General features: G+C 34.8%; 1 protein-coding gene across 1 annotated transcript; it reads right to left on the bottom strand.

Annotated features, from left to right (window-relative positions):
* Window positions 1-3,339: 3,339 nt before the first annotated feature.
* On the bottom strand, window positions 3,340-6,645 carry LOC137732062 (protein CHLOROPLAST IMPORT APPARATUS 2-like). Its single transcript, XM_068471358.1, has 3 exons — window positions 5,223-6,645; window positions 4,284-4,439; window positions 3,340-3,658 (listed from the first exon to the last, which is right to left on the bottom strand). Exons 1-3 carry the CDS (start codon window positions 6,306-6,308, stop codon window positions 3,599-3,601), a joined length of 1,302 nt encoding a protein of 433 aa, XP_068327459.1. The 5' UTR covers window positions 6,309-6,645; the 3' UTR covers window positions 3,340-3,598.
* Window positions 6,646-14,469: the final 7,824 nt, after the last annotated feature.

The following is a 14,469-nucleotide window of genomic DNA, read 5'->3' as shown; positions in this document are numbered from 1 at the left end:
CTGTTGTAAAATGAGGAAGATGAGACAAATCTTAAAAGCAATTTAAAAATAAACGAAATACTATAATTACATAATCAACTTAGTTTTGGGGAAAGGAATACTCCAGAATGCATACATGAGTTTGAGAGGTTGGGGTTCTACTACGATCCAACTAAGGAAATTTCGGAAGCAAAAGTACTTCCAATTAAAGTTAAAGATTTTGGTTCCCTTTTGTATGGAATGGATTGAGCTTTTTTTTTTTTTTTTTTTTTTTTTTGAACAATCAATATTATCTACACTAGGGGGTGAGCTTAGCCTCATAATTATGTGGTTCAAATTCGCCTTTTGCGAGAATCGAACCTAAGATCTGTCACTTACAAATCAGATGGATACCACTAGACCGTGGTACTAAGTGAGGGTTGAGTGAGCTTTTGGTTGATCCCTCGTTCACTTGTTTGCATTTTGTCCATTTTATTTTTAATACAATTGTTTCTTTGAAACCCTAGGCGCATTGATTGTATGCAAAACTACCCTCGAAAATTCGAACACAAATATGTAAAGTCTGTCGATTTTATTCCCGATGACGGCGTTGAGCTCAACAACCCCGGAACCCAGCAAAACCCCCAATTTGAATAACAAATTATGTCAATCGAAATTTAAACAATCTAACAATCAATAAAAAATTCAAGGGGAAATCGAAATTTACCAGTCGAATAAGAAATTCAAATTAAAATATAAAACAAATTTGACAAAGCAATTAAAGGAAGAAGAGTACCAGGTGGATATGGAGCTACTGTGAATGGAGTGGACTGTGGAGTTGGTAAGTGTGTTGATTGCTGTTGCAGGGGAAAAAAAAAATAAAGGGACAAAAAAATAAAGTTTAAGATTTAATTAAATGTCCTTGTACTTATGAAAAAATATCTGTAGTCAGGTCCGCTTCTGACTTGAAATTGTTTTGATCAGACCATTAAAAATTGGAATTGTAGAATTTTGTATTAAAAATGGGGGAATTGAAAATTAGGAAAGACACAATTTGAAATTTTTTCCAAAAACCAGTTCATGTTTAAAAAATGAGAAAAAAATATTCTAGCGATAGGAGGGAATGTTATAAAGAAACATAGGGAACATGTTACTTAGTATTACGGTCTAATGGTATTCTTTTTCACTTGAAAGTGAAAAGTCTTAGGTTCAATTCTCGCCAAAAGCGAATTTCAACCACATTATTATGGCTAGCCCTGTCACATCCCGGCCTGGGCCTCCACCACATCTTAGGCTTAACTCCATCGTAGCACGATATTGTCCGTTTCGGGCCCCGACCATGCCATCACGGTTTTGTTTATGGGAACTCACACAAGAACTTCCCAGTAGATCACCCATTCTGGGAATGCTCTCGCCCGAACTCGCTTAACTTCGGAGTTTCGATGGAACCCAAAGCCACTGAGTTCCCAAAAAGCCTCGTGCTAGGTAGAGATGGGAATATATATATATATAAGGCATAGAGGATCCACTCCCCTGGGTGATGTGCGATCTTATAATCCACTCCCTTAGAGGCCTGACGTCCTCGTCGGCACACTTCCGGCCAGCCCGACGTCCTCGTCGACACACTTCCAGCTAGGGATTGTCTCTGATACCAAATTGTCATATCCCCGCCCAGGCGCCCACCACATCCTGGGCTAAACTCCACTGTAGCACAATATTGTCTGCTTTGGGCCCCAACCACGCCATCACGGTTTTATTTTTGGGAACTCACACGAGAACTTCCCAGTAGGTCACCATTCTGGGAATGCTCTCGCCCGAACTTGCTTAACTTCGGAGTTTCGATGGAACCCAAAGCCACTGAGTTCCCAAAAGACCTTGTGCTAGGTAGAGATGGGAATATATATATATATATATATATATATATATATATATATATATAAGGCATAGAGGATCCACTCCCCTGGGCGATGTGCGATCTTATAATCCACCCCCTTAGAGGCCCGACGTCCTCGTCGGCACACTTCAGCCCAGCCCGACGTCCTCGTCGACACACTTCCAGCTAGGGATTGGCTCTGATACCAAATTGTCATATCCCCGCCCAGGCACCCACCACATCCCGAGCTCGACTCCACTGTAGCACAATATTGTCTGCTTTGGGCCACAACCACACCCTCACAGTTTTGTTTTTGGGAACTCACACGAGAACTTCCCAGTAGGTCACCCATCCTAGGATTGCTCTCGCTAGAACTCGCTTAACTTTGGAGTTTCGATGGAACCCGAAGCCAATAAGTTCCCAAAAGGCCTCGTGCTAGGTAAAGATGGGAATATACATATAAGGCATAGAGGATCCACTCCCCTGGGAGATGTGGGGTCTTACAAGCCCAGTGTGAGACTTAGCCTACTTCTCCACCTCTTAGTGTAGATATTATCATTTGTTCAAAAAAAAAAAAAACAAAACATAGGGAACATGAATTTTTATGATAAACCAAACAGTGTAGAGAGTGCACCTAGCTGTCTTACACTATAATCCACCTCATATTGGGCCTTGAACACCTAGAGTAGAGAAAGACAATTCAAACTTTCACGATTGTTTTCAAAATTGAATGAGAGATACCACTTACTTACGAGTTTGTTAGTAAACATATTAGGATTCACTACAAGAGGTATGTAAAACAGTTGAAATGTGAAGGTTCGAGATCTAGTTTTCCAAAACAAAGATTATACACATATGAAAACCGAAACCATTATATACAAGAGAGCAACCCAAGTAAACTACAACAAAAATAACTCCATTATGTGCTACTTAACCTCACAACCAAACTTCTATAATTAAACAAACAGGCAGTAGCTGCATATTTTGAGACATATTAAGTCACTTGATGAGCGATGAATTGTACTACTTATTTTATCCCAAAGAACTATATTTTATCCCTAAAAACTATATTTTATAATGATAGATTTGCTTTTAATTAAGGTCATTATATGTTAGTGTATTTTTATGGCTAGATTAACACGATAGAGAAATATATCTTGCTCTAATTAGCAAACCATTGTGCATTTTGAATATTAAAAGCTAAGATAATTGTGAGTGGAATGCAGGATGGCAATTGAAACCAAAATAGTGCACGTGATTACAACAAACGAGGTTGGCCTTCCCTTCACTTCATAAAATTTCATAACTTGAGGAGAAACTCCTCCTCATTTCATTGAGAAGCCAACATGACTTATAAAAACCAACATTTCATTGAGAAGCCAACATGAAAACTATACAGATTGATTATGAGTCATTTGTAAAAATAGTTGGAATGCAAATCTAACTTTTCAATAGAAATATGAATACGCATATAAAAAACAAAACTCTATCATCGAAGATAACAACCCAAAATAATTTCAACTAAAATAACTTGATTTATGTGCTACTTGTGCCTCCTACAACAAAATCTCTTTACCCATAAAAAAGTAACTAGTCTAGTCTTCATCTCTTTGGCTTCTTTGCTAGTGTGAGAAACACAAAAGTCAAAATAATTAACAAAACAGGAGAACTAATTACTTAATTAATTAACAAAACAAAGGGAAAAGGGTAGAAAGAGAGAGAGGGGGCCAGAAAGTGTCCTATGGCCATGATCCAAGGGGAAAATCATCATATTTCCTTTTGTCTTTGAACGTTTGTGCTAGAATGTGGCCTTCTAACAAATCTTCCCTGAAACAAAATAAAGAAACCAACATCAGTCCCTGAAACAAAAATATATTTTCTATGATAGGGAACAAGTATAACTAAAATGAGGTTTGGTGTTGCAGATGTGAGCATATTCATATTATTTAGAACGGAATGTGCACTCTTACAAGTTAAAATCTTTCTCCCCGCAGTTCGAATTAAATTACAATAGAATATCTCACTTGTATCAAAATAAGTTTTTGTTATTCTGTCTGGCCGATCTAATTTGTTTCTCAATTGAACTTCTATTTGTTAATAAGATGGTGTGTACATTGATCTTTAGTTACTTGTCAAGTAAGTTTTTACTAACAAGAATGAGAGAATGGAGAGAAGGTTTGGGAGGGTAAAAAAGAGAAGAAAACATAAATACTAATCATGAGAAACATGTTGTAATGTAAGAATCATGACATCTTTATTTTTCTTTTTCGTTTATTTTGGACTCAAATTCATCAATTCGGTGCTAAATTTACTATATTAGTGTGCTTCACCATTTGCACCCACATTCAAATCTCTTTCCACATCGTCTAGATAAATTAGTATATATTATTATTACTTGTAGAGAAAAAAAAAAAAAAAAATGTTTTAGAATGTTTTAGAAGAAAAAATGTACCTTCATTCTAGGTCGTCGATCGGCATTGGCTTTTCTGACTTGGTATCTGATCTTTTTAGAGAAGAGGCGGGTACGACGTTTCTCCTTGTAGCGCAACACGCTAGCCTCCCTCAGTCCTCCGACATCCGAGAATAAATCAATATGCGCTAACCTGGCCTGCCCAAAACAAACCCAATGATCAACAAAATAATAAGTTATAGACAAAAATACAAGGACAATTCTGTCATTCTATTGTACATTCTTGAATTCCCAATAGATTATGGACCCAGAAAATAACCAATACCGCCTTCAATAAAATAATAAATATTTATGATTGTGTCCAAAAAGAAAAACCACAAAAAATACTTTGATTTTGACCCAAAAGATTAAAAAAAAGTAATGAATTGTAAATTAAAAATTAAATTTATGCTTTGTTTTAGACTAATAAATACTTTGGCACTTACGGCAAAGCGATCGGATTGGCAAAAATACAAGTGACTTCTCTGTCATTTGAGCTTAAAAATTGTTAAGTCAGGATTCAGAATTTTTTTTAGTGAATGCAATTATACGATTCATTACAATTACAGTATCACGTAAGACAATATTAGTCAGAAGAATAATTTTAACAACTGTTCTCCCAAAATTTTTGTAAGTGAAGTTTTAAAGATAATGAAGTTGAGATATTATTTTTTTTAATAACGATATCATGTACATTAAGAAAAAATAAATGAAGTAAAAACAAATACTTAAAAACGGAACGGGCAAAAAATGAACAAAAAAATATCAAACCAAAAATGGTAACAGAAAATAAATTAACGCCCAAAAGAAATTGCACACCGACTTTAATAGACTGACAGGGGAACTGATTTTTTTTTTATATTTTATTTTTCAAGCTCCGGACTTTGAACACGTTTAAGTTTTCCCGGTATTCGATTCCCTGGCAGGAGATGAGAAACGTACAGAGACATCATTACCCGCCGCTGCATCAGATCCCGGCATTTCCTCCGAAAACGGCGACGCTTTGTCCGACCAAGCATTCAAAACGTCGTCGTAGTCCAGTTTTAGCATCAGCCCGGGCTCCTCCTCTGCCGGGGGCTTCGGAATCGGATTCGCCTCCTTCGGCAATTCCGCTGCGGTTCTCGTTTCCAACACCGACAGCTTCTCCACCTTCTTCTTCTTCTTCTTCCCGGCTGTGGCCGCGGCTGGAGCCGGGGCGGAACACGACTGAGATTTGTTGAATCTGGGCGAGATTTCGAGAACATCGACGGTGGGAAAACTCCACCAGTTCCCATTATCGACGTGCCTCAACGGCTTCACTCCTCTTCTCGACCCGAACCCGAATTCGAATTTCCCGCCAAATCCGAGCCCCATTGGGTACCCATAACAGGAATTCCAGTTCGGATTCGAATTATTCATTTGCGCACCTCCATTTTTAGACTCATCCTCCAAGTCCATGTTCACACTCATACTTCCCATGATGCTATCAATCCCCTCTTCAATTTCCTCGTCGAGAATCGACTCCGCATCGAAGTCTTCCTCTTGAAAATTGTACACGTCGCACAACTCCATGGAATCGGAATTGCAATTCGGCTGGGAATCGAATTCCCCGGGACTCCGGCACGGCTTCTCGAACGAATTCAGGGACTTGGGCTCGAATTGGCAACTGGGTTTTTCCCGGATTGGGAGGTGGAGCAAGAACCCGGCATTTTCGGCTTCGATGACTCTGAAGGGCAGGAGCAATTCTGGGGTTTGGTCGAAGAAAGAGTCGTGGGGTTTAGTGAATTTTCTGGGATTTGTGAAGTTCTTGGAAGAGAAGATGTTGGGGTACGCTGTGGAGAGCAATGCGGCGGCTTCGTTGTATGTTTGGTTTGGCCGTTTTCGAGGGGTACGAGGTTTTCTCGTCGAGATTGCGAGGCCGGAGTTGCTGGATTCCGAGAGAGTTGAGGACGGAGAAGAGGTGGAGGTGAAGGTTGATGTGGACGGCGATTTGACTATGTCAAGCTCGAAGGCATAGGTTCTTCCGCCGCCTCTTAGACACGAAGACATCTTTTGATGATTCCGAGGAACCAAAGGCGAAGACAGAGAATTTAGAAACACAAAACTCAGGCTGTTGAATTGAAGAGCATACACAACAGGTGAGATGAAGTCATGGAATTGTTGAAATTCAAGTTGCTAAAATCCTTGCTTTAAAAGGACAGAGAGGAACTTGAAAAGGTACAAAACCCTAAACCCTAAAAGTAGAAGAAATGGTTTTTTTTTTTTTTTTTTTTGAAATGAAAAGTGGGAAAAGGCCAAGCAGTTTTTGTGTGATTAAAAAAGAAAGAACACCTGAGAAACGGGTTTTTTTTTTTCTGGAGTTGCAAAATTGGAGCAAAGGAATTAAAATTTGATGGGAAAAATGTTGAAAGTTGTTTCAGAAAAACCCAAGAAACGAAACCCCAAAAAGTTCATAGTATGTTTCTATTTTCCCTTGATAAAAAAGTGTCCCAAAACCCTAGAGAGAGAAGAAAACCCAAGTGACTAATCTATCAAGGGAAATAGTAACTGGGTCTTGGCAGATGGAGAAAAGGAATGGAAATATCCCAGAGAGGATAGTTACCCAATAAAGAAAATCGAATACTGTATATGCTGTGGAAATTCAGCACCAAAAACAGAAAGATTGAGGGGAGAGAGAGAGAGAGAGAGAGAGAGAGAGAGAGAAGAGGTGGAGATTTTGGAGAGTAGGTGACGAGGCGGACCAAATAAAAAGAAGTAAAGAACCGTTGGGAGGCCTGTAAATATAGCACAAGCATATGAAGAGACAGATTCTATGTCGCTCTCTCCTCTTCTCTCTCTCTCTCTAAAGAGTAAAGAGGCCAGAGGGGCACTGTGAGACGGGGAATTGCCCATGTATGAGTGATGGAGATGAGACACAGGAAGAGACAATGCTCAGCTTCAGCAGTTCTGGCTGTGGGACCCTTTTTCTTTTTTACTGCCTTTTTTTCCTTCTAATTTTCTCGCTACCATTTTACCGTTTCAATCATTTTATCTTGAGTGCATTTTGCTCGCAACCATATTTAGAGTGTACGTTCATTATATTTCTAATCTAATTATTTATTATGTGTTATTTATTTAACTTCAGTTAAATTTTATATTAAATGTTACTTTTTATATTATGAAAAAAGTTAACCAATGTTAAGTAAAACGACAATCGAAAAATGATTAGGTGTATGGTAAACATACATCAAAGTTTAAGATGGTGAGAAAAAATGTTCCCTTTTATCTTTCTACTTTCACGTGAATTAAATTCATGCTTCTTTTATTTTCTAAAAGATAAAATACAATTTGTTTTGATTTTATCATAACTTTTTTATTTCGATAATTAAATAAATTCATAGATGAAACTTAATTTCTTCTGACCTTAACTTTGTTCAAGTGGTTTGGGTAAAACAAAATACTTTGTTCAAATGGTTACAGATGAAATACCTTGGGGATCTCTCGAGTCTTGGATTTATAGCTAAGGATGTCTAGGATTGGATGTCTCAGTCTCAGGGTATACGATTTTGTATATTCCTCATAGTTGTAACGGAGTAGCTCACTGTTTATCTAAGTCCAATTTACATAGTTATGACTCAAAAGTATGGTTCGAGGAACCCTCAGATTTCATTAGGGCTGTATTTGTCCATAATTTGGCCTCTTAAGGGTTAATTTCAATAAAGATATCGTTTTACCTAAAGAAAAAAAAAATTATGTAACATTTATTATTTTAGTTAGTTTTTGGGGAAAAAAAAAATTGCTTAATTCTAATAATGCATAATTACAATTTGTATTTATGATTTTTTTTTTTTTTCTTCTTTTGTTTCTACGGCTTGGTAGGAATTCCTTTAATTCAAATGAGAAACATAAGAATTGAATTTATTTGGAGTCTTCCCACTCAACTTGTGTTTATATGAGATGGATCACATGCAACCACAGCTTTATTTTTTGATTAAAAGTTTGCCCAATTATCACAATTTCTATACATGATTAAATAATAATAATAGAGCAACAACAACCCAATCATTGAACAACTTAAAAAGATTTTCTGAAGCTGATTAAAACAAAACAAAAAAAAAAAAAAAAAGCACCCACAAACACCAAATCTAATATTCATAAAAGAAAACATCATATCTATGATGTGTTCGATAACAAATTTGTTTTCATTTTTCAGTCTTCAATTATATAGAAAGCAGAGTAAGGAAAACTAATAAAAATAATTTGAAAACTTTGCGTTTTAACGATAAAGATAAAATAAAGAGTAAAGTGAATAGTACCAAAATTGATTTTTTAGTATAAAAATGTGGTTTTTTTGTTAAAGTGAACAATATCAGTTTTCGTTAAAGTTCCCTAAATTATAGCAATGGTCCATCAACTTTAACCAAATTAGAGCAATGGTCCTTCAACTAAAAATCTATTACCATTGGTCCCTCACCTCATCAAAACGTGTAGCCATATTCCCCTTCGTCAACTCTGTCAGAATTCTGTTAAAATGAATTATGTTGGAATGACCATTGCTCCAACTGGGTTAAAGTTGAGAGACCATTAATTTCTCCAGTTAGATTAAAGTTGAGGGACCATTGATGTAATTTTTTTCTTATTTGATTTTTCATATTTGCCTCTTAATTCAACCTCATGTGCATGGCACGTCACTCATTTTGACAAAATTTCTAACAAAATTGACGAAAATGATCATAGTTGCACGTTTTGATGAGTTGAGGGACCAATGACAATTGATTTTTAGTTGAGAGACCATTGCTTCAATTTAGTTAAAGTTGAGGGATTATTGCTACAATTTACTCTAGAAAGAAAGTAGATGGAATGATGGGTGAATCAAAAACTTGAAGAGAGAAGGATAAATGTACATGAAATGAACATACAAAAGTGAAAACAAAATACTAGAAATTGTTTTCATTTTTTTGTTTTTGATTTTCATGTAGTATACGATACCAATTGCATTTGGTCTATATCCTCCCATCATCCTTCCTCTATCCTTATTCATCCTCATTTCTTCCTCGTATTTCCTTTTAATTCTAACAAACGTAAAAACTAACGAAGTAGTTATTAAAGTGGTCCGTAATGTCTCATTGTGTTATGATTGTAACCTATAGAGAAAAACATTAGCTAAAGGCATGGAACAAAATTGTTCTGATGAAGTATGTGTAAGTATAACTCAAGGAGAATGATATGATAAAGACACTTCTTCTTTTTTTTCTTTTTTCCTACACACTTTTATTTAATTATGTATGTTGTTTTCATTTAATTTATTTCATTTAATAAAAAATAAATAAATTGAAAAGCATATGAGAGGTTGAAAATATAAATTAGCTCTCTAACTCAACTAGCGTTAAATGAGTGAGATCATGGTCAAGATTCTAAGCTCACATTATTTATGCAAACAAATAATAAAAGTTACATTGATGGATACCTCTTAGTACTACGGTCTAATGATATTCTTTTTTGTAAGTAAGAAGTTTTAAATTTGATTATTCTCAAAGATGAATTTGAATTATATTATTATGACTAGCCAATTCTAAGATTAGCCCAAATATTCTCAATCTCATCAAATCTAACCACGGGACAAGCGTGGATGTCTTGTTTGGATGATTCTTTGTATGCCACCCATACCACCTGCAAAGTGACTTGAGATTTTATGGAAAAACCCTTTTCTTATCTGGTGACGTGTCGATTTCCGATTGGGCATTCGAGATTTTATAGGGCTGACCGGAATGCATTTTTTTGGGTTTGGATGATATTCACGTGTATCAAGAAATAAGGTGGGTTTTTGGATATCTGGCAATGATTTGAAGGTCCTTTTTGTTGTTTGGTGTCCTCTGTCAATTTTAATGTGCGGTCGATGGGAATCATACGTTGAGCTTATTAGGTTCAATAACTTGAAGATTACAATATCAAATTGTTATGGCTTTTGCACACCCTTCCGGCCCCCATCCCATTATCCCTGTATTCCACTTATAATTAACCAAAATCACACAAAATTTGCACCATAGAACAAGATTGATAATTACCCACTAGTCTCCCTCAATCAGCCAATACACTCGAGGCGTGTCAAGGACAGTTTGTAACGAGTGAAACAAAACTGATAGCGAGATCGCATTCGTATTTGTGTACTTTTTTAGGACGTGTCTTTATTTAGCAGTTTCATTTTTTAGACACTATACACGAGATTATAAGTGATAGCCATATCGCATTTGCATTTGTGTACTTTTTTAGTGATGTTATTTGTGAGTCTTTCTTTGTGACGAGTATTTTACTTTGTTGGAATTTGCATATTTGATGATGTGTTGCGCACAAAATTCATGTTGGTATGGACACTAGTTGGTTCGTTGTTAGTTCCTCTTCGAAATCGGCGCTGCTCATTGTCAAAGAGTGTACCCATATTTCTTTTACCTATTGTAAAGAAACTATTTTTTATTTCAGGCCGGTAAATATATATATATATATATATATATATATATATATATATATATCTAGATTGGTATTCTTTAAAGTAATTTATTAAAAATACAAAGATAAATTTATATGACAAAATAACAAATAATACGATCAGGTTGGACCATATAACCAAAATTATGGATTCAAAGAATAAACATTCTTGTAGCATATAAGAATTCTACTTATAAACAAAATTAATTATGAAATAAAGATATGAATTTGTGAAAGGAAAAAACAACTAATGTAGAATAGAACCGTAGAATTTTGGTTTATGAACTTACAGTGCACGACCTGGTGACCTAAAAGCCAAATACTCAAATATAAAAAACCTATAAATCATGGAACGGGGCAGCAATAATTGATCACAAATTTACAAACATATAATATTTCATTACTTACAGACAAGTTCTTCATTCAGCAACAGTAATGATTAGGAAGTCAAATCAATTAAAAAAAAATCAACTAACGCTATAACTTGTATCTTTATTTGTAAATTGTCAATTTTTTTCCTTCTTCCAAAGGTAGAATTTATTAAAATCATAATTGAATAAAAACGTTTACATTCTCAGTTAATATATTAAACAAAAACTCAGGTTCTAAATAATTCCACAAGAAGGAACCAACGAGGCCAGCAACATGCGCCGCCACTGCATGAGCAGCAAGGTTCCCATCCCGCGAAACTTAAAAGTAATCAATCACAAAAAATTTGGTTGCAAAATACCATATGTAGTGAAGAATCATAGAAAATTTGGTTGACTCAAATTGAAATTTGGAATTTAGAGATGTAACTCGAACAGTTTTCATTATAAATATAAAATTATGTCTCTCGATGTTAAATGAGCTAAGCATTATTCTGAATGCAATTATAACGAAAATCAACAGTAATTTAAGAAGTTAAACAATAAAATTGGCCTTATTTATAGTATTTACTTTTCTAACAGAACCTTAGGGATAAAATGTTAATAAAATTATTTCTTAAAATAGTGAGTGTAAAAAACAAATTCTAAGAGGCATTTCAAATCATAGTTTGAATTTTGACTCAAATTAATTATAAGCTGGATAAAAAGTGGGCAACTGGGGCAGGGGCATTGTCCATGTTCTTCTGAGCGCAAGAGTCAAGACTACTGCATGCAGAAAGAGATCCCCATCAAGAGAATGACAGAACGACCACACCTCCCTCCTTATCTTAATATCTTCACATACGTGAGTTGGAAATCCCACAGCCCTTCAAATCGGATAAACAAGTCCATCCAACAACAACATAACTACTCATTCCTCCTCCATACACCAATTACGCTAATGAAAAATTATACGAGATTAGTTATTCGTTAATAAGCATGTGCGAGATACTCTTTTTCAGAAAAAATAAGGATCATTGAACCCACAATTCCCCTACACTCCCCTCTCTGGGTTGAGAGACTTAAGTTAGTCACACACTTAGCTAATTATATTAATTTAATATTGAACTTGTAGTCTACATAGTTTGAACTTAAAACCGCCACTTACAAAATAAATAAATAAAATTATTAAACTATAATACTAAATGACAACATTTTCACATTACTATTTTAAACATTTTTCCCCTATTTTTTTGGGTTTAGTAAACGCTCACATTAGTATCTTCAACATGACATGATGTAGACCTTGTTTGGTACTGAGGTGATTCTGAAAAAAGCTGGTATCAAAAAAAGCTGGGAGCTGTTTTTGTGTTTGGTAAACATTCAGCTTCAGTTTTTTTTCACAGTTTTGGGTAAAAAAAGCCAAAAACAAGAAGCTGCAAAACCTAGCTTTGAAAAATCGGCTTTTTTTCACATCTGTTTTACATAAAAGTTTACCAAACACTATAATACTGTTTTTTTTTTCAAAAGCACTTTTACAAAAAAGTTTACCAAACACTCTGCTGCTTTATTTCACAGCCGCTTATTCTCACAACACAGCAGAATCAGTTTTTTTTCAAAGCACAGCAATACCAAACCAGCCCGTAAATAGAGATGGAGCACACACTCTTCACGGGCTCACGACTCTTTTCATTACCTAATATTACTTCAGTACTTCTTATCTTTGTTTTTTCTAACTCCAAAAATTAACCATAATAATAATATCTAGAACAAAACAACATCCATTTAAGTTTGCACAACACGTTGACAAGATTCATTTGATTCTTGCATGTTTAGAGAAAATATTTATCTCTATTGATCAGTAATAATTAGGTTGGCGGCATCAACCATTGATAATAGCATATCATTTAGAGTAATGCTAAGGAAACTAAATTTTTAAATTAAATTTTGTAAATTAAATCACATAGAAGTTGATGATTGAATTATTATCTCGTTGGTCAAAAGAGAGAGACTGTATATCTATCATATACCAAATATAATTGAGGATATAGTTATTAACCTTGATTAGTCAAGTTTACCGGTGCGACTAACTTAGACCTTGTTAATTTCAGCATAAAACTCTAAATAATATGGGAAATCAAGTGATGGAACCAGTAGATCCATTAACATTTAACTAAAAATAGGTTGTATACCTAAGAAAAACAAGAAACCTGTTTGTGTATATATACAGCAAATACTAAGTGCAGAAATGACACAAACTGATGAACAATGCATCCTTTCTGGAATGGAATATGGCCATGAAAACGCTACTCGTGCTAAATTCCAAAGGCAATGGCCCGTTATTTTCAAGATAGTCTGAAACTTGAAGGCTAAAATGTGGGCAGCTACCCCATTCTGCCTATTTTCATAACGAATTGAGCTTCCAAGATGTGAATAGACAGCATGGATTTTGCTTGATTTAAAATACGTAAAAGTGAACAAAGCAAACAAACTATATTCCTGAGACCGGACCATCTGCTATGGAAAGGTCCATGCATAGTACAGTCACATGCCCAGAGCAAGGAGCATTTGGACATATACATAAATACATACATATATATATATATATATTTATTGGCTCTTTATCTAAAGGGCTGCTTTTTTTGTTTTTTTTGTTTTTTTTTTAATTTTATTTTTATATATAAAAATAGGAACTAGGTGCAGAGCTCACTCCACATCGAACTTCAACGATTCGAATAGTTTATTTTTCAAGTTGCACTTTATAGATCATTAGTACAAAATATTAGCCAAATCAAAAAAAATTTAGGCATTTAATTGAGTTAAAAGAAATTGACGAACACTACATTCTAAATAACATTGAAATTTCATCATGACAACAAATGAGTAAATAGTTTTAGATTGAATTTATTTTTTGCAAAATAATCTATGAATGAGAACTTTAAAAATAAACGGTTTGAATCGTTGAAGTTCGATGTATAATGAGCCTCACAACTAATCTTCATTTTTACAAAGAAATGGAGATCTCTATAGTAAAATATAATGAATACAAAATAATGAGGTATTGTTGATTTTTAGAAAATAGAATTATGAAATTACTTTATAAATTTTGAAATTACTTACAAATGACCTGATACAGAGTACTGAAATAAAAAATTGATGCATGCATACATTTGTCATGCCTTGGACCTAGGATCGGTGAAAAAAATAAATGTTGTGGGCAGCACGCGAGCTAAAAACTAAATAAATAAAAACAAAAAACAAACTTCCCTTATAAAATAACTTCAAAAGCATTACAAGGTGTACAAAAATATAAAATAAAAACTCTTAAATCTCTCGTCTAACACAACTTCAGCTTGTCTAGTACCTGTCTTGCCAAATAACTCATCTGTAAAATAAAAGGT

Source organism: Pyrus communis, chromosome 4 (genome assembly GCF_963583255.1).
Source record: "Pyrus communis chromosome 4, drPyrComm1.1, whole genome shotgun sequence".
In the NCBI taxonomy this organism is placed as follows: domain Eukaryota; kingdom Viridiplantae; phylum Streptophyta; class Magnoliopsida; order Rosales; family Rosaceae; genus Pyrus; species Pyrus communis.
This window is presented reverse-complemented; position numbering and strand designations above follow the sequence as displayed.